Raw genomic sequence first — 18,854 nt, 5'->3', positions numbered from 1 at the left:
TCTACTATGAATTTATTAAATTTGGGTGCAATACGCGTTTAACACGTGTCCCCTTGCAAGGTGCTGTCCTGAGAACACGGTCAGCAAGTGAGAGACTAAAACCGGATTCATTGGAGCTAAATCTCTGGAGCAAATCTATTTCAAACCTGTAATTACATGAGACAATGGAGGCACTTGTCCCCTAATGCCCCATTCTAGTCCCTCTCTTCTCAGAGCTCTCTTCCAGACAGGCCACGCTGCAGTGTCCCTTCCCCTCCAGAGAGGATCTCTGCTCTGCCTGGGAGTTTGATCAAGTCATTAAGTAGCTGCCTGGGCTCAAGCCTCCCTCCCTGTCACAAGGCCTCTGCTGCCCTGTCCTCTCTGGGAGGCCACAGACAGACTCTGGATAACTTGATTAGTCTCTCTATCGTGAAGCTCTCTCTCCCACCCCACCCATCACAGAGAAATAGTATAGCTAGCTGGTCTGCCATAATATAATAGAGACATATCTAGCTGGTCTGACATAATATAATAGAGACAGTAGATCTAGCTGGTCTGCCATAATATAATAGAGACTGTAGATGTAGCTGGTCTGCCATAATATAGTAGAGAAATAGTATTACCACCCATTGACTTGGGGTTTCTCGTTATAGTAACTCTATTTCTATGGTCCCTCATGCCCCTAGAGAAGGGGTGACTGGAGCTTAAGTGGTAGAGCCTACCACTCACATGACGACAGGTTATCAGTGATGGGTGTTATCTGTTGCAAAGTACTTTGATGTTTCACACTCATATCTAAGCGTGTGTGTGTGGAATGTTTTACTCATATAGTTCAAAGATGTCTTCTTTTTTTTTTACAGAAAGCCAGAAAGGCTTTTTTTGTTAATGTTGAAAGTTAGGACTGTTTTTTTGATGTTTCAGGCCTTATAGACACACATGTAAATTGTGTTTTACAGTAATTTGATACTTCTATCGCCCAGTGAATGTGTATAACTCAGCGTGGCGTTTTTCTCCTTGTTTCACAGGCGGAGTTCTCCGAGATCAACCTGGCTTCGTACATGAACTCTGGGTGTATGATTGATATGCAGGCCATAAGAGGAGGAACCAAAGTGGTCAGGTAAGGTAACAAATAGATGGAGAGAGGCAAAGAGAGCGGCCCCTGTATGTCAGTCAATAGCGCTGTTCTGACGCATTTGCCCACGCATCTTCAGTCTGCCTCAATGGGTCCGGACAATGGCTCCAGTTATTCCCTTCAACAGCCATCAGCTACATTGTAGTTGTGTGTGTGTGTGTGCACATTTGCTTTCAGTCACAAAAAGGGATGTCACAATAGATGATGGAGCCGGTGGGAAATTATATGACAAGGACTGGCTATTACTGTCATGCAAAACATGTCTGTGAATACCTCTGAAAAGAAGTTCAGTATCGAAAGCACCCAACCTTTTTACCTCTGTATCCTTCCTCTCAGCTCAAACACTACTTCTCAGACTTCCAGAATTCCCTCCTCAATTTTGCTCTGTGTTCCATACTACAGCAAGATTCCAAAATGGAATAGTCTTCACACAACTTCTTTACATACCAACTTCTTCCTCTGTGGGCTGTGTTTCTGGTAGTTTGGGAGTTGATGTCAACGCCTGCCTCTCTCTTCCTTCATGTAGCAGGGTTTAAAGGTCCTGATTTAGTCAATTAGATCAGCTAATGAGGTGCATGCTGCTATGGAGCGTCAGACCACTGCTTGTTTCACAGCCTTCTGGGGAATGCACTAGCCTGGTCCCAGATCTGTTTGTGCCGTCTTGCCATCTGCATAACATTGATCTGGGACCAGGCTAGTAATGTACTACTCGGCTCTATGCTGGCATTGCTACGATACTTTATCGCGATAATGAATGTTTTTCTTCTTTACACATCTGAAAAAATGACCTACTGGGTTGGATCTGGCAGTTGTACAGGAAATGTTAAGGAAACATTCTGGCCTTGTGTAGTTTGAAGTTAAGTCAAGGATACACAGTGGCTAGACTAGACGGGTTGTAGGGTTGTGTATCATGCCTTTCTGTCGTAGCTTGTCTGGGAGGTGGATGCCTGCCTGGCTGTCCGTCACTGAGGTTATTGTATTGCTTGCATGTGTTATGTAGTCAATTACCATGGATTGACTGCAATAAAGAGTCAATGCCCACATGAAAAATACTACCGTAATTACTATAGAATTCTGTGGAATACTATACTTCACACCAAGGGCTAATCCCAATTAGTCGACTGTTCAATTGTTTTAGTAGAGCTTTTGGAAACAACTGCTCATTCAAAGGTTTTTTATTTTTACTGTTTTCTACATACATAAATAACACAGAATGAAGTAACCAAGAAAGTGTTATAAAATATATTTTGATTTGTTTATATGAGATTTTTCAAAGTAGCCACCCTTTGCCTTGATGGCAGCTATGCACACTCTTGGCATTCTCTGAACCAGCTTCATGAGGTGGTCACCTGGAATGCATTTCAATTAACAGGTGAGCCTTGTTAAGTTAATTTGTGGAATTGCTTTCCTTTATGTGTTTGAGCCAATCAGTTGTGTTTTGACAAGGTAAGGGTTTTATACAAAATATGGTATTTTAACAAATCGGGCAAATGATTAACGCCTTCCAATAGGAAAAAATAAACAATTTAGTTACGAATTGAACTTTAAATACGTTGACTTTTCACATGGGATGATTTCACTGAACATCAAAAGGGAATATTGAATGATCGCATCTCCCAAAAACTTTCAACATGCATCTGTAAAACGATAGTCTAGAAACTAAAGCTTTGGTTGTCTTCCTCTCAGGCTTCCATCTCTTCACCTTGGACCTCCTCAACGTCAGACTCTGAGGCCTCATCTTCGCTGTCACTTTCCAACCTTGTTGAGGATGGCTTGTCAGGCTCAAAAAGCCTAATTTTCTCAGATGGCCACCAATGTTTCAACCCTTGTATTGGTCAGGCTGTGTGTTCCTAAACGAGGACTAGTTGCGCTCTGAGGCGGCTGATGTTGGTGGGATTTGAAGGGGGATGGAGGCAACAGAGGAAAGAGCCTCAGATCCACAAAGTCCCTTTCACCGGGTGGCTGATGAGATGTTGGCACGACTGCCATATTGCTTCTCCATCCCAAAGCCCTTGCTTGGAAGTGTACTTCGCCAGACTGCCACGAACCTTGCCCTCATCCAGGCCAAGGTGGCGAGACACGGTAGTGATGACTCCATAGGATGCTCTTGCCAGCATACTTGGGGTCCAACATGTGCGCTGTGGCGTGTATGGGCTTCAGGCAGAAGTCTTCACGCTTTTTGATGTATTTCAGAACTGCAGTGTCCTCTGCTTGGAGCAACAGTGAAGTGGGCAGGGCAGTATGGATTTCTTCTCTTACATCTGCAAGCAGAGTCTGAACATCAGACAGGATGGCATTGTCTCCCTCAATCCGTGCAATGGCTGCTGCTATAGGTTTCATGCTGCTTACCACTCTCTCTGAAAATACATAATCCAGGAGGATCCTGGATGGGGCTGTCCATATCGGCAGACTTTGATATGGCCATTTCTTGGAGAGACTCCTTCCTCTCCAGGAGACTGTCAAACATGATGTCAACACCACCCCAACGGGTGTTGCTGGGCAGCTTCAATGTGGTTCTATTATTCTTCTCACTGCTTGGTGAGGTAGCTTGCTGCTATAACTTGATGATGCTTCACATACCTAACCATTTCCTTGGCTCTCTTGTAGTGTGTACCCATTGTTTTCAGTGCCATGATGTTCTTGAGGAGCAGATTGAATGCATGAGCAGCACAGCCAATTGATGTGAGGGTAGGACACCTCCACTTTAGACCAAGCAGCCTTCATGTTTGCCGCATTGTCTGTCACCAGTGCAAATGCCTTCTGTGGTCCAAGGCCATTGACTGCCTTCAGCTCATCTGCAATGTAGAGACCGGTGTGTCTGATATTCCTTGTGTCTGTAGAATACTGGTTGAGATTATGTAGTTAATTATTCCTTGTGTCTGTAGAATACTGGTTGAGATTATGTAGTTAATTATTCCTTCCCCACGAACATTCGACCACCCATCAGAGATGATTGCAATATAGTCTGCTTTCTCTATTTGCTTGACCTTCACTTGAACTCTGTTGACCTTTGCATCCAGTAAATGAATAGATAAACCATGTCTGGTTGGGTGTATGCTGGGCAAAGAACATTCAGAAATCTCTTCCAATACACATTGCCTGTGAGTATCAGATGTGAACCAGTTGCATACACAGCTCGAGCAAGACATTCATCAGCATTTCTCTGACTACTTTCCTACATTGAGTTAAATTAAACTTCTGATTCCAGGAGGACCAAGAGCTGTTGCTATCGATAAGGTGTCTGACCTCGAATAGAAGTAGAGGGACTTTTGTCAGAGGTTGCTTGTTGTGAGCGCTGAGGGAACTTTATGCACTTGGCCAGATTATTCTCCATATTTTGTTGCGTTCTTCACATATGATTTGGCACAATATTTGCAAATGGACACAGCTTTTCCTTCTACATTATCTGCAGTGAAATGTCTCCACACATCAGATGTTTCCTGTGGCATTTTCTTGTAAAGATTGGGAAAAAATGAGTAAAACTAACCCAAATACAATTCCATGTACAGATAAATAGTTAAGCAGTTAGATTAAACAACTCCTTTGTAAGATACATGTTTTAAAATTAAACATGTATGGAAACAGGTGAATTAACACTCAGTTGGCAAGCTATAACCCACATGGTAGCAAAAACTAACAAACAGAAATTGTTAACCAGTTAGAAATTATTTAAACACACTGCTGTAGGCTGCTATTTACTAGTTAACAAAACATAGTTTAAAATGTATTCACCCCACCCAGTATTGTAATCAAAACTTACCAGAATGCAAGTAGTCCTTGGCTCAGACAGTGTAGTAGTGTGGGCTCAATAGCATCTCATTAGTGTGCAAGATCTTGAGAATTATCTGCACATGTGATGGAAGAGTGCACTGTGCATGCAGAGGTTTTCAATTCCATTGCATCAGGGATAGTTTAACAAACTATTCCACAAGACCTAGAATTGCCATAGTGAACCTTTGTGGGTTACACATGTTATAAGCTAACTTTTTTTGATGAATTTAAGCAAAATTCCCCCAATTCTCGAGCTTAACTTCCCATGGAAAAATGCCAGAGAAATTCCGGAAATTTACTGGAAAGTTTCCGACCCTTTGCAAACCCAAGAAACACAAGCGATGGACATCAGGACCGGTGGAAATCTGTCCTTTGGTCTGACGAGTCCAAAAGTTGAGCTTTTTGGATTCAAACTGCCGTGTCTTTGTGAGACGCAGAGTAGGTGATCTCCGCATGTGTGGTTCCCACCGTGAAGCGTGGGGGTGCTTTGCTGGTGACACTGTCAGGGATTTATTTAGAATTTAAGGCACACTTAACAAGCATGGCTACCACAGCATTCTGCAGCGATACGCCATCCCATCTGGTTTGCGCTTAGTGAGACTAATTTATTTTTCAACAGGATAATGACCCAACACACCTCCAAGCTGTATAAGGGCTATTTGACCAAGAAGGAGAGTAATGGAGTGCTGCATCAGATGACCTGACCTCTACAATCACCTGACCTCAACCCAATTGAGATGGTTTTGGATGAGTTAGACCGCAGAGTGAAGGAAAAGCAGCCAACAAGTGCTCAGCATATGTGAGAACTGCTTCAAGTCTGTTGGAAAAGCATTCCAGGGGAAGCTGGTTGAGAGAATGCCAAGAGTGTGCAAAGCTGTCAAGGCAAAGGGTGGCTACTTTGAAGATTCTCAAATTGATTTGTTACTTTTCTTTGGTTACTACATGATTCCATATGTGTTATTTCATAGTATTGATGTCTTTACGATTAATCTACAATGTAGAAAATAGTAAAAATAAAGAAACCCTTGAATGAGTAGGTGTCAACTTTTGATCTGTACTCTTTTTAAATAATATTTATTTATTTGTGCCCATATCAGTGAACTAATAAATTGTGGAGGCCTAGACTAAAAGCCAATATATGCTTGATTTGAAAATGTGGTAGGAGGCTCCATATGGGGGGGTGTGATGCAATTGCGGAGCATGCAGAGGCCAAATCGATCTCCGTACCGTATCGCCATGCGCCTCATAAATGTTGTAATAACGCGGAGGGCTCTGTATAGCTCCATATTGCCTCCATATTGCCATGATTGGTTGATGGTATGTTGGTGGTACATCCTGTATTAACGCAAACTCACTTATTTGACAACAGCTCTGCACTGCTCCGAGAAGTATGAATGACCTGATATCACCGTAAATGCTGCTTGGCCAATGTAGACATCGGATTGACCATGCGCCCAGATGCACATCTCTCTCCCACCAATTTATGCACATTTGTTTCATAACTTCATTTTGTGAATTATTTAATTTTTAGTGTATCAATTCCCCATTTACATATATCACCAGTAATACATTTACCTTTAATTCATATCATTTCTAATCTACAATGTTTGTTACTTTGGTTATGGTAATTTATTTGAATGTATTCAATATTATTCCAGTCTTCCCCTTCTCGTAGAAGTAGGCTACTTGGCCTGTTCACAAACGTAGGCAAATAAATGTGCCTATTTGGGGATCTGATAGTATTTCTGATTTGCCTTACTGCACCACCACTAATGAGCTTTGAAGCTTCTCAGAGTTGTTTTCTTCACCTCAAACAGCAAGCAAACAAAGTCCATTGAGAATAACAGTAGTGCAATATATTTGAAAAATCTTTCCAGCTCTCTCCCTTTTGATAACCACTCAGCGTGAAAGGGTAAAATGTCATGCTCTAGTCCAGTGGAAATAGGACTGCCTGATTTACTTGTCAGTACTTGACTTGGACTGAAATAGGTTCTGGGTATTCATTTTGGGTACTAGTACTGTTTTATGTTTAGGTGCAGGAGCTCCACAACACTTTTGGGGCTAATTGACTTTAAGAGGAACAGGGGCTCAAGCAGTAGAACATTTTGAGGTGCCGGTGCGCCGCTCTGGTGAGCTCCTGCCCAAGTTAATCACTGCTTCTTATCCCTTGCGCAAATAGCTTACAGCTGTCTGTCCTGAGCTCACTGTTGCAAGAAACTGAATATTTTATACAATGTTGCAAGCTTCAGGCAGACACAAGTTGGTTGGTCAAATGTTTAAAGTTGCAGCCAGGCCACATGTCGCCAATGTGATTTTATAGGACATTTATTTTTATCAGGAGATTTCCTACCTGCAGGCTGCAATATTTTTTATTCGTTGGCTTTGTCGGCTATTTTGACATAGTTGGCAATGGCAATAGACGTTACTTTTTAGGGGTTGTATCATTTTCATTTAGATTTGGATAGAATTTTGATTAACCATATGACAATGATTTTGAGCTATGTTATTAAATTAAACTTTCACCAGAATTTGTAAATGAAAACCGTAGCTGGCACACAGACGGTAGAAATTGTAAGATAAATTGGCATTCCACATGAGAAAGGTTGCAAACTCCTCCTGTTGCTTATTACCGGCAACTTCATGAGAGGAATGGCAGAATCTGTTTTGGGGCCAGTAACCGAAAGGTCAGCTTGGGGATTTGATCCAACAACAAGGTAAAAATGTGTCATTCTGCCCCTGAACAAGGCAGTTGTGGCTTGTGGCGGCCAAGCGTTCATAGCGACGTCGCTTTTTGATCCTTTGATGTCGGCTCTTCCTATCATTGTGAAGCAGAATTCACCAAGCGTTGGATTGTTCACCCACTAACAGGGAACGTGAGCTGGGTTTAGACTGTCGTGAGACAGGTTAGTTTTACCCTACTGATGATGTGTTGTTGCAATCATTGTAAATAAGAATTTGTTCTTAACTGACTTGCCTAGTTAAATAAATATATATTTTTTTAAATCTGCAAAAGCCAGCAAGACTGAGAGGAGGATTTTTTTAGTCTTTTTCATCTGGTTATATAGATCTCTGGCGCACTCCTGAGGCATTTGTCTTAGTTCATCAAACTGTAAGATTAAAGCATTTTAAGCTCAATGCAGAGTTGATGTTATTAACACACATAAGGTGTGTCTACAGTATAGTGCCTAGAGAAAGTATTCTGGTCCCTTGACTTTTTCCACGTTTTTTCTAAACTGGATTCAATTGTTTTTCCTCATACACAATACCCCATAATGACAAAGAAAAATGTGATTTTTTTTTTTTTTTTACATGTCACATTTTATAAAAATATAAATAACTGAAATCACATTTTACATAAGTATTCAGACCTTTTACACAATAGTTTTTTGGAAAACCTTTTGGTAGTGATTACAGCTTCGAGTCTTCTTGGGTATGATGCTACAAGCTTGGCACACCTGTAATTTGGGACTTTCTCCCATTCATCTCTGCAGATCCTCTCAAGCTCTGTCATGTTGGATGGGGAGTGGATATTTTTAGGTCTCCCAGACCATGAAAAACTAGATTATCTGGTTTGATGAAACTAAGATTGAACTCTTTGGCCTGAATGCCAAGCATCACGTCTGAAGGAAACCTGGCATTTGGGAGAGGAACTTGAGAGGTTGAGAGGATATGTAGAGGAGAATGGAAGAAACTCCCCAAATGCAGGTGTTCCAAGATCATAGCATCATACCCAAGGCTGTAATTGCTGCCACAGTTGCTTCAACAAAGTACTGAGTAAAGGGTCTTATTTTAATTATGTAAATGTACCAATTTTTTGCTTTGTCATTATGGGTTATTGTGTGTAGATTGAGGGGAATCTTTTTTCTTTTTTTTGGGGATAAGTAACCAAATGTGAAAAGTCTAGGGGTCTGAATACTTTACAAATGCACTGTATACTAAAGTTAGCTGTAAATACTGCAGTTGAGTCTGCAAAAACACTACCGTGAATACTACAGTTTTTATTCCATAGTATTTTTTTCATGTGAGTGGTGAGAGCCAATGGTGGGAAAATGTAGATAACTTCATTAAGATACGGCTGTTGTCCTTTGCTTGACACACATTCCCCTAAGTCATACAGTAGTATAGCTTATCACTGCCTACTCAGGATTTGGTGCAGTCTATAAGCGAGTCTGTATTGGTGCCTAAGCTGGGCTAATAATGACTACTTGTGAAAATGTTCCATTTTATTCTTAGCCGGAAGACTAACTGAAAACAAATCTTAAAAATCCTATATGCTTTGAGACACATTCCTGAAGATAACCATATCGGATAAACGGCATGTTTCCTAAGGACCTCAGATTAAAGGCATTATGTTTTATAACATAAATTGTGTGTGACATGTACTGTACATGTGAGTAGTTGGTTCGCACGGCTCTCAAACTGCTCTCTGTGTCCGTGCGTGTCCTGGTCGGTTTATAGGGCTCCTGCTGTTCCGTCCGTGCAGGGCTGCATAAAGAAGGGCCATGATCCGTTCAGCATTCTGACCCTTGACATCTGGCTACGGGTGCGCTCCCTAAACACTTCCCCCACCTCCCCTCTACTGGCCTATCAAGGGAGCACACTTTCTCACAGTTCTGTGGTTTCAGACTTTTTTATCCAAGTGGAACTTCTTAGAAGTGCATGGTTTTCGCTTGTTTGTCATATATCAACTAAACCGTAACAAGTGCACTATTACTCTGTGGGTTTTGATGCGGCCGATGCCAATGTAACTGCACATGCACTTATATGGGAGCACAAACAGCTTTTACATTTAGATTTTTTTAAAGCATAACGTGAAGATGCACGCTTTTGTACATGACTTTGTACTCTTATGATGACATTAGTAGGACCTGCTGTTACTGGCTATCAGATGACTTCAAGTGGTTCTGCCCTTGTTATTTTCTGCCATGGCGTAGAGGTAGGCATGTTTTTGAGCATATATGGTGCGTTCTCGTTCGTGCAAGAGTCTCGTCCAAAACGTGCCGTCACCTGTTTTTTTTTTTTGCTTTTCTTTTGCTATTTCTGCCAAACCCCTCCAGCCCAGCTGCTGAACTTTAACTTAAAGCAGAAACACTGGTCTGGCAAAGTGTTTCACGATTATAGCAATGGAGCATGATTAGCCACAGCAAAAGGACTCCGATCAGCACAGCCAAAGGTTTCTTCTCCACAGTCCTGCTCCTCCTGTGACGAATGAACTGAAATCCAATCAGGGAGGTGATTAGGGTAATGGGAAACAGCATCCTGCCCAGCCATGCTGGCAGCAATACGCTGTGATGTGAATGAGAAAATGCCTGTTTACCTGTTATGTGCATGCAAAGTACAATGAAAACACCCCCACTCACATTATAGGTGCTGGATTAATTAGGTCAAGTGAAGGGCCGTTATAGAGGGCAGGATCGGTTATACTGTTTGACAGCTCCCAGAGACCTCACTATGCCTGTCTTATCTGACTTGGGGTCCCTCAGGGTGGTGTAAGTACCCAGCTGTGTTTAGAGGGCAAAGTGCTTTTCAGGCATGCCAAGGACAACAGGCATGTTTTGGCAAAGCGATTACTAGTGTATATAAGAGTCTGTTTTTTAGAGAGCTACCACAGGACTAGATCAGGTTGACCGTTGTGCTGTCGGTCATACTAAAATGTCAAGTGTAAATGTTTTACATACAGAACTCATATTACTGTATTGAATTAGAATATAATTGTACATAAATGTTATAATTATTTGTTACATTTGACTGTAAAACCTAGCAGTACTACTTATTTTTCTGAGTGTAAGGTGAATGAATACCATTTAGCAAAATACTTTATGAAACCAAGTTATTTTAAACAAATGCATATCTGTCATTGAACAACCCTATGTCACGATTAGATGGTGAAACGCACCGTTCTCTTTCATAATTTCTATAAACAATAAAAGCTTATTTACATTTTCACAAATGTTTGTATATATAGCGTTTTGGCATTTTAAACTCTTCAATTGAACACAGTAAGTTCCTCCATACCTGGAGACGTGTGGATTTCACTGTCCTTGAACACTTCCAGAGACTAGAACAAATTTGTCTCTGTAGATTTGTTTTTGATTTACATACCATGCTCACCTGCTTTTACATTTTGTATGTTCATGCATTGTGTAGCGCCAAGACCTAAACTGAATGCCAATGCACCTTGCTTATCCAGAGCCATACTATTTTGTGGGAGTTCCTAACCCTGTCATGGTTGACTGCAGGGGCCCGTCCTCCCTCTGCATTCCTCCCTGTCCTCACCCCCCCACCAGACCTGCGGTCAGTCTCACAGATGGAGCTACTGTACTTCAATCAGACCTTCTAATACCTCAGATGCGGTAGTCTTATAACATAGCAAATGAATCCAGCTCACAGACAGACACGCTGAAGTCAGGCATGTGCTTAACAAACCTCAGGATGATTTCCCCCAAAAGCACCACCACCAGACTTTAATACAAATACTATACAGCTCAGAATTAGTCCTGATGCCAATTCTGTAATGTTTTCATGAATACAAATGGTCCCTCTAAACCACTCTAACTCATAACACAAATTTCCCTTTTTGCTATAGGTAATTTACTAGTGCTATATCTCTGACTCGCTCCTGCACCGCAATTCACATCTGATGCTTTTCATATTAACAGTGGAAGTGCGCAACTTAATTTGTCTCATGTAGACCGACGATCACATTTTCTGCTGGAATTAACGGTCTCTTACCCACTACACTGAGTGTACAAAACATTAGCAACACCTTCCTAATGTTGTTGCACCCCCTTTTTGCCATCTGAACAGCCTCAATTCGTTGGGTGCATGGACTCTACAAGGTGACAAGTGTTCCACAGGGATGCTGGCTCAGGTTGACTCCAATGCTTCCCACAGTTGTGTCAAGTTGGCTGGATGTCCTTTGGGTGGTGTGCCATTCTTGATACACACAGGAAACTGAGTGGAAAAACCCAGCAGCGTTGCAGTTCTTGACACACTCAAACCGGTGCACCTGCTACCATACCCTGTTCAAATGCACTTAAATATTTTGTCTTTCCCATTCACCCTCTGAATGGTGCATACAGAATCTATGGCTCAATTGTCTCGAGGCTTACAAATCCTTATTTAACCTGTCTCCTCCCTACACTGATTGGAAAGAGCAGGTGTTCCTAGTGTTTTATACACTCGGTGTATGTCTTGTGTTTTCTTGCCAGGGTAAGAGGTGTATTCACCATTTCTCTGACCCTCTGTGCTCCATAGGAGCTCTGCATGCATTCCTCACTGGACCATGGCCAGAGCAGTGGTCTTTACTGGCAGGCTCTACCGCATGACTGCGCCACCGCCCATCATGGTCCTGAGCTGCAGCCAGGTCTGCCTGTGACCGTGACAGTACAACCGCTGCTCCGAATAGTCCAAATGGTCCAGAACATGTTCCTCTCCCAAATGCATATTTTACTGTACTCATTCTCTCTCACTTCACTCTTTTTCTTTGTAGTTAAAGACATGTTCCGGTACTTTGGTGACAAAGTATCTTTTTTTAAATTTACTTTTTTTTAAACCTACCGCTTTGGAAAGGAAAGGGGGACACCTAGTCAGTTGTACAACTGAATGCATTAAACTGAAGTGTCTCTTCCACATTTAATCCAACCCCTCTGAATCAGAGTGGTGCAGAGGGCTGCCTTAATTGACATCCACGTGTTCGGCACCCAGGGAGCAGATGTGTCAATGTGTAGTTCATACATGCATAGTCTATGAGCAGAATGAATGCCTTACCTCAATTTGCCACGAAATCCAGGACCTATATACTAGCCATGTCAGAGGAAAGCCCCCAAAATTGTCAAAGCCTCCAGTCAACCAAGTCATAGATTGTTCTCTCTGCTACCGCATGGCAAGCGATACCGGAGCGCCAAGTCTAGGACCAAAGGGCTCCTTAACAGCTTCTGCCCCTAAGCCATAAGACTGCTGAACAATTAATCAAATGGCCACACAGACTATATATATATATATATATATATATAACTCTCTTTCTTGAACTCCATTGTTGGTTAAGGGCATTTCACGGTAAGGTCTACACGTTGTATTTGGCGCATGTGACAAAGTTTGATTTGAAATCCCTAGTTCTAGCCAATGAGCTTCAGGCCCTCGCATTTGAATGACCGCTATCAAGAGACCTGCACAGCGTTATCCAATGACGTGGCAGGGCGGGCGCAACGGCTGAGTGAGTGATGCTCCATTACTTTTTAGCCAGTAGTTCTAAAAGTAGCACTCACAAACCAAAAGTGGTACCTGAAAATGGTGTACTATGTCACATACGTATGTACCTCGCACACCCCCTGCTCTTTCACTCTCCCGTCATTCTCCATCCATTCTTCAAAGCTGGTCTGGGCTTGGTGTGTGGCGATAACTGTCCCTTACGGACGCTCCCTGTAGACCTAACGGGTGCACAATAACACAATGTCCTCTTGTTCTGAGCAATGCGCTGCAGTCAACACGCGTGACCTTTTGTGGAACACTTTGTGAGGTTGAGCCGTATTACCCTTATCAACCTGAGTCAGACAGATTGGAGGGAGATTACTCTACCAGTGGACCTTTTGAGGCTGGCATGAGGGCATTACAAGGATAAATGTACATAAATTGCAATTCCAAATAGATCTCCCAGAGGAGTCGATGAAAAGGTCAAAGATGTGGAAGATGCATTTACTTAGAGAATGGAATGGCAGGAGATTGTCATGTTTGACTGGTATTCCCCCTCCCCTGACATGCTTCAAGGTCTGACGAAAACAGCCATGGCCACAAATGTGATTGTTTATCACGATGGTAATATCCTACCTCCCTGCCCCAGTAGCACTGACTTCACACATGGGGACAATCTGCTCCCTGATTCAACACTGCACCAACACAGAAACGGCATCTACACTGAAAGCCCAATTACAGGAGTAAAAGGGTAAAGCCAAGTAAAGTAATGCAACTGTTCCAATAAATCCTGTCCCACAGTTTGCTGCAATTTAAAGCAGTTGCGATGGTTACCATCAAAGCCAACTGACCTGTAACACCCGCCGAACATGCACCAGCAAGACGCCCAGTAGAAGTGACTATGGCCTGGACTAGTGTGTGTGGGACCGATCTGTTGTGTTTATAGCTCCCACTCTGCTCACCCCCTCTCCCTAAGGAACCCAATTCCATTTGGCTAATAAAGCAGAACCTTCAATTCCACATAAATACAGCACATCCCTACCTCACATCTCGGCATCATCATCTCCGTCCCCATTAAACATTCCTTTATTGCAACACTGATGAACAAATTAAAGGGTGCATTAGCATATTGGCTATGAAGTGATCACCATTGGGCCTGAGCGATTTGGGATCGTAAAGCACAAAATACATTTAATACACAGCTTAGATGTGATTCACAACCCACAGGGAGCATTACTCGGGCAGAAGGACTGATAACAAAGTTAATGACTGGAATAAGTGTGTTAATGCTGTAGCTTTATAGGGCAATGCTGCTATTAGCTGTAGCCTGGCTAAAAACAATCGCATGATCACAACCTGCACTTCTATGCTAATGATGAGCAGTAAATAGGTTGTACAGATCGGTGCATGCAGCATAAGCCTTTGGCTGCTCACATAAACCGCTATTAGCCGTCTATCACAGTGCCATCAGTTTTGTCACCAAAGCCCCTTATACCACTGCGACCTGTATACTCTAGTCGGCTGGCCCTCGCTACATACTCGTCGCCAGACCCACTGGCTCCAGGTCATCTAAGTTTATGCCACCTTCTCACCTCACTGGTCATGATAACAGCAGCCACTGGTCATGGAGCACGTGCTCCAGCAGGTATATCTCACTGGTCATCACCAAAGCCAACAATAGCTTTGGCCGTCTTTCCTTCCAGTTCTCTGCTGCCAGTGACTGGAACAAATTGCAAAAATCGCTGGAGACTTGTATTTCCCTCACTAACTTTAAACATCAGCTAATTGAGCAGCTAACCAATCACTGCAGCTGTAAATAGCCCACCCAATCTACCTACCTCATCCCAGTATTGTAAGTGAAAGTGAAGTTCTATTAAAAGGACAAACTTGGTGCATCATATACCAGTGCATGTGATGTGGGCATGGTATGCGCAAGGTTTGTATCAGTCTGTCCCTTAATAAACAGATGCAGAAATAGATCGGCCCTTGGTCCAGTGCCACTACTGTGGCTGAGCAGTGTGCAGTGAGCACTTGGTCCAGTGCCACCTTGGCTGAGCAGTGAGCACAACATTTTAAAGAGAGCAGCTGTAGTCTTCGTGTCGCCGTGACCACGACAGCTCTCACTGATCCGCTGAGTCCTGAGTTGTCTCAAGTCGTCTGTCTTACATAAGCAACACTTCCATGGCTCCGTGTGTGTGAGACCAGTTGGTAAAGCATGACGCTTGCAACACCAGGGTTGTGGGTTTCGATTCCCACGGGGGACCAGTACGAAAATGTATGCACGCATTCCTGTGAGTCGCTCTGGATACGAGCGTCTGCTAAATGACAAAAATGTAAATATAGCAATCTCAACTCAATCAACACCAAGTACTTTTGCCAGAGCTTTCTAGACATTGATTCATTGAGAACAGCTAAAGTCCACTGGAAATAACTTTCAACAGCTTATCAAGTCGAAGCAATGACTTCAGACGGATACATCAAAATGGTACCATTCACCAAACTGTAAATTACAATAATCGAGCATTCCTAACAGTTGACAGCCATCTGACAGAACTTAATTTACATCCCTCAGCTCAGCCAGCACAGATCCATCCAAGATAGCCCACCTACCTGAATCTAAGCTGAATTAGCCTTTTGGGGAAAAAAATAAACATCCCTGTATACCTGCCTTAAAGAGTGGAATTTTCTCCCTCTTTATCTTAATCATAGCCAGATGTGATACAATCCTCCCGGGTCCCTGATGGGTTACTTGGCCCTGTTCCCAGAACAGTTTGTAATGAGAGGGATTAGGCTGCGTTAATTGGCTAGATGGTCAAGAAGATTAGCTTCTCTGACCAGCGTTCCTTTGTTCGCACTCCTCCTACGGCCTTTGAATAATGGAGCTTTTTTCCAACTTGTAAATAATGAGCTGCATGTAATCTTAACGCGTTAATGCGGTGACAGATACTATCGGTCTGGGCTCTGAGCAGTTACAGCTGCTGTGTTGGACTTTGGAAATGCTCTACGATGGCTACTGTCGTTATAGTTCGACTGCTTGAGGTCTGGAACTTGAGTGACGAAGTCCGTAATGAAGAACAGTATGCATGCACCAATCTTGGTAATTTACTGTATATACTAAAGCTAAATTCGTATCATTATCCAGGTCTCCTCTAAAATGCCCTACTGACAACAGGTTGGCTGTCTTTACAGTGTAATGAAGTGTCATCAGCAGTCACAGGCACACGCCACTGGGCGTCAATTCCAAGGAGGTTCGATGTAATTTCATTGAAATGATGTGGAAACATTTGATTCAACCAGCGTGTGCCCAGTGGGACAGATGTTAGCTGACATTAATGCGTTCTTCCTGTTTGTATCAATGTTTTGTTAATTGGCGAAGCAGATTATGTGAAAGTCAGGATGGTAGAATGTGCCCTTTTTACTTAACCTTGACATCAGGAACGAAGAATGTTGTTGGTTTCCGTTATCTCATGTCCCACTTTGTTTTGTCTTTCTCCAGATCCTTCAAGCCAGACTTTGTCCTGATTCGCCAGCATGCCTACAGCATGACTCCGGGTGAAGACTTCAGGAGCCTGGTGATTGGCCTTCAGTATGGGGGAGTCGCCAGCATCAACTCCCTGCTCTCCATCTACAACTTCTGCAGCAAACCCTGGGTGGTGCGTGATCCATAACCTGCCTACTTACCTCCTTTCCTCCCTCCATCACCCCCTACATCTTAACCATAAAGAAGAAGCCCTTAGCGGCAGCCGCAGACAGATTTATTTGGGCTATTAAAAGGAGCCATAACGCCTGTCTCTGAAACCGCAAGACCAGGGTCCTCCAGTAATACCTGTTATTATTCACCAGGACAGAGGTTTAACAGGACAGAGGTTACCTGGCAAGGTGCGCTGGAGCCGGGCCATGTTACATTTGTACCATGGCTAGTCTTTAAAACCCAGACAAAACATGTTGGTGGTAGTAGACAAAACATTCCGGAACTTACCTTTTTTAGAATTCTCACAATTCCTGAATGTTTTCGAGGTCAAAGTTTCTACCTAAAAACCTTTTTAATGGATAGGGCTGCATTCAGCTTTAAAGGTGTCAGTTAAAAAAAAATAAAAATCAGTGCAAACGTCCAATGAGTGTGTTTTCTTTGGTGCTATAAATTCCAGATAACTACAGATGTAGTCTAAGACGCTTTCTATCCTGCCTTCTATATACAGTAACTACTATAGCTTGGCGTCTCGTGTTTTGTTTCTGCTTGCAGTTTTCCCACATGATTAAGCTCTACCACTCCCTGGGCCCAGAGAAGTTCCCACTGAACGAACAGACCTTCTACCCCAACCACACACAGATGGTGAGCGCCTTCCTGACACACTGTTTCTAATGTGTGTTCCTCTTTACTACATTACCATCTTCATATTGACTGGGAATGTATGAACTCTGTATGTTTTTCAGATAATCTTGATATTGCCCTTGTGACACTTGTCTAATTTGGGGTAGAAAAAGCGAGAGAGGCTAAATTTCCTTTGGCGTCAAGTGTAAACATTCACGCTGAATGTCTCAGCCAGAGTTCTGGCAAACAACTCCTGTTTGCATAATGCCCAACTTCATATTCTCTGGTTGTAGCTTCCAATCCCCGTCAGTTGAGTTTATGGTACTTCAAGCAGCGAAAACACAGACCACTTAAAGAATGTTGTCCTCATAGTAGTCGTAACAATGATTTTGTTATGTCTCAGTGCAACACTATGGGCATCACAACACTAAACCCCATAGATCTTAGAGAGACAGTGGCAGTTAAGTAGGCTTAAGGTTGCTCCAAACTATCAAGTGTAGCAGCTGGGCAATTTTTTATTAACATATTTTCTAGGCCAATGCCAAACAGGTGGGATTGATTAGTGTCTTAGTGAGAGCCTTGTTGGCGCTTGCTACCACGTTATCAACAATTTATTATGGTATTTATAAAGCAATATTTAATGTGTTAACTATTTACTGGTGTAATCTAATGGATGCAAAGTTGAATGTGCAAGTTGGAACAATTGTGTAATTCCATTACGTAGTGTAGCTCCTGACGAGACAGATTTGTTTTATGATATCGCTATAAAGGTCAGGTCCAAATTTGCCTTGTGACTGTGATAAAATACTGAGCTTGAATCATGACCTAGTGTGCTACTTTCAGTTCAAGAAATCAACAGCACAAGAATCGATGCAAACTCATAGTCCATTTTTCATTAAATCTTTTTATTATAAAAATATAAAACACAGAAATGAAGTCAAAGGTTTCTGCAACCCCTACAAGGAAACGTTCGCTCACCCCCCCTTTTTTAGGAATCAGTGTATACACACACACACATGGTACACAGCCTTTTGCCAGCTTCCTTTTTAATGCTCTCTGGATCGACTTGACCAAGTGTTTCTGGGTTAAGCAGACAGTATATTTACACAAACATGAACCACAAAAAAATACAGATGCAGAGATGCCAAGGCCAAAGAGAGTGAACCTTGCAAAACCAGTTGAGGGAGATTTGGTAGAGGGAAACAACTAGACTGACAACCAGAGAAGTATGTCAATGAAGGCTGAACATACAGAGGAAACCTTCCCAGTATTCTTACTAAAGGATGGAGTGGATGGATCTACATCGTCCGGGACTATCGGGCTACACTCATTGAGCCCACCATTCTCTCAATGCTAAACCAGTTCTACTACTGTCTGAGGTGAACAAAAACAGTGCTGCTGATGTGGAACGTTGAGGCTTTCGTGATATCGCTGTGGCATAGGACCACTATCACACTACTGAGGATCTGC

At 42.6% G+C, this 18,854-nt stretch overlaps 1 protein-coding gene across 1 annotated transcript in view; it reads left to right on the top strand.

The window, feature by feature from the left end:
• LOC115133203 (synapsin-3-like) overlaps nucleotides 1-18,854 on the top strand; it is a 114,354-nt gene that overhangs the window by 30,913 nt on the left and 64,587 nt on the right. Inside the window, exons 4-6 of the mRNA XM_029666195.2 lie at nucleotides 1,005-1,096; nucleotides 16,569-16,725; nucleotides 17,316-17,405. Coding sequence (XP_029522055.2) covers nucleotides 1,005-1,096; nucleotides 16,569-16,725; nucleotides 17,316-17,405 — 339 coding nt within the window. The remainder of the gene's footprint in view (nucleotides 1-1,004; nucleotides 1,097-16,568; nucleotides 16,726-17,315; nucleotides 17,406-18,854) is intronic.

The sequence above is a fragment of the Oncorhynchus nerka genome, linkage group LG8 (assembly GCF_034236695.1).
Source record: "Oncorhynchus nerka isolate Pitt River linkage group LG8, Oner_Uvic_2.0, whole genome shotgun sequence".
NCBI classification, from domain to species: domain Eukaryota; kingdom Metazoa; phylum Chordata; class Actinopteri; order Salmoniformes; family Salmonidae; genus Oncorhynchus; species Oncorhynchus nerka.
Note: the sequence above shows the minus strand (reverse complement) of the source record. Positions and strands in the feature narration are given on the sequence as shown.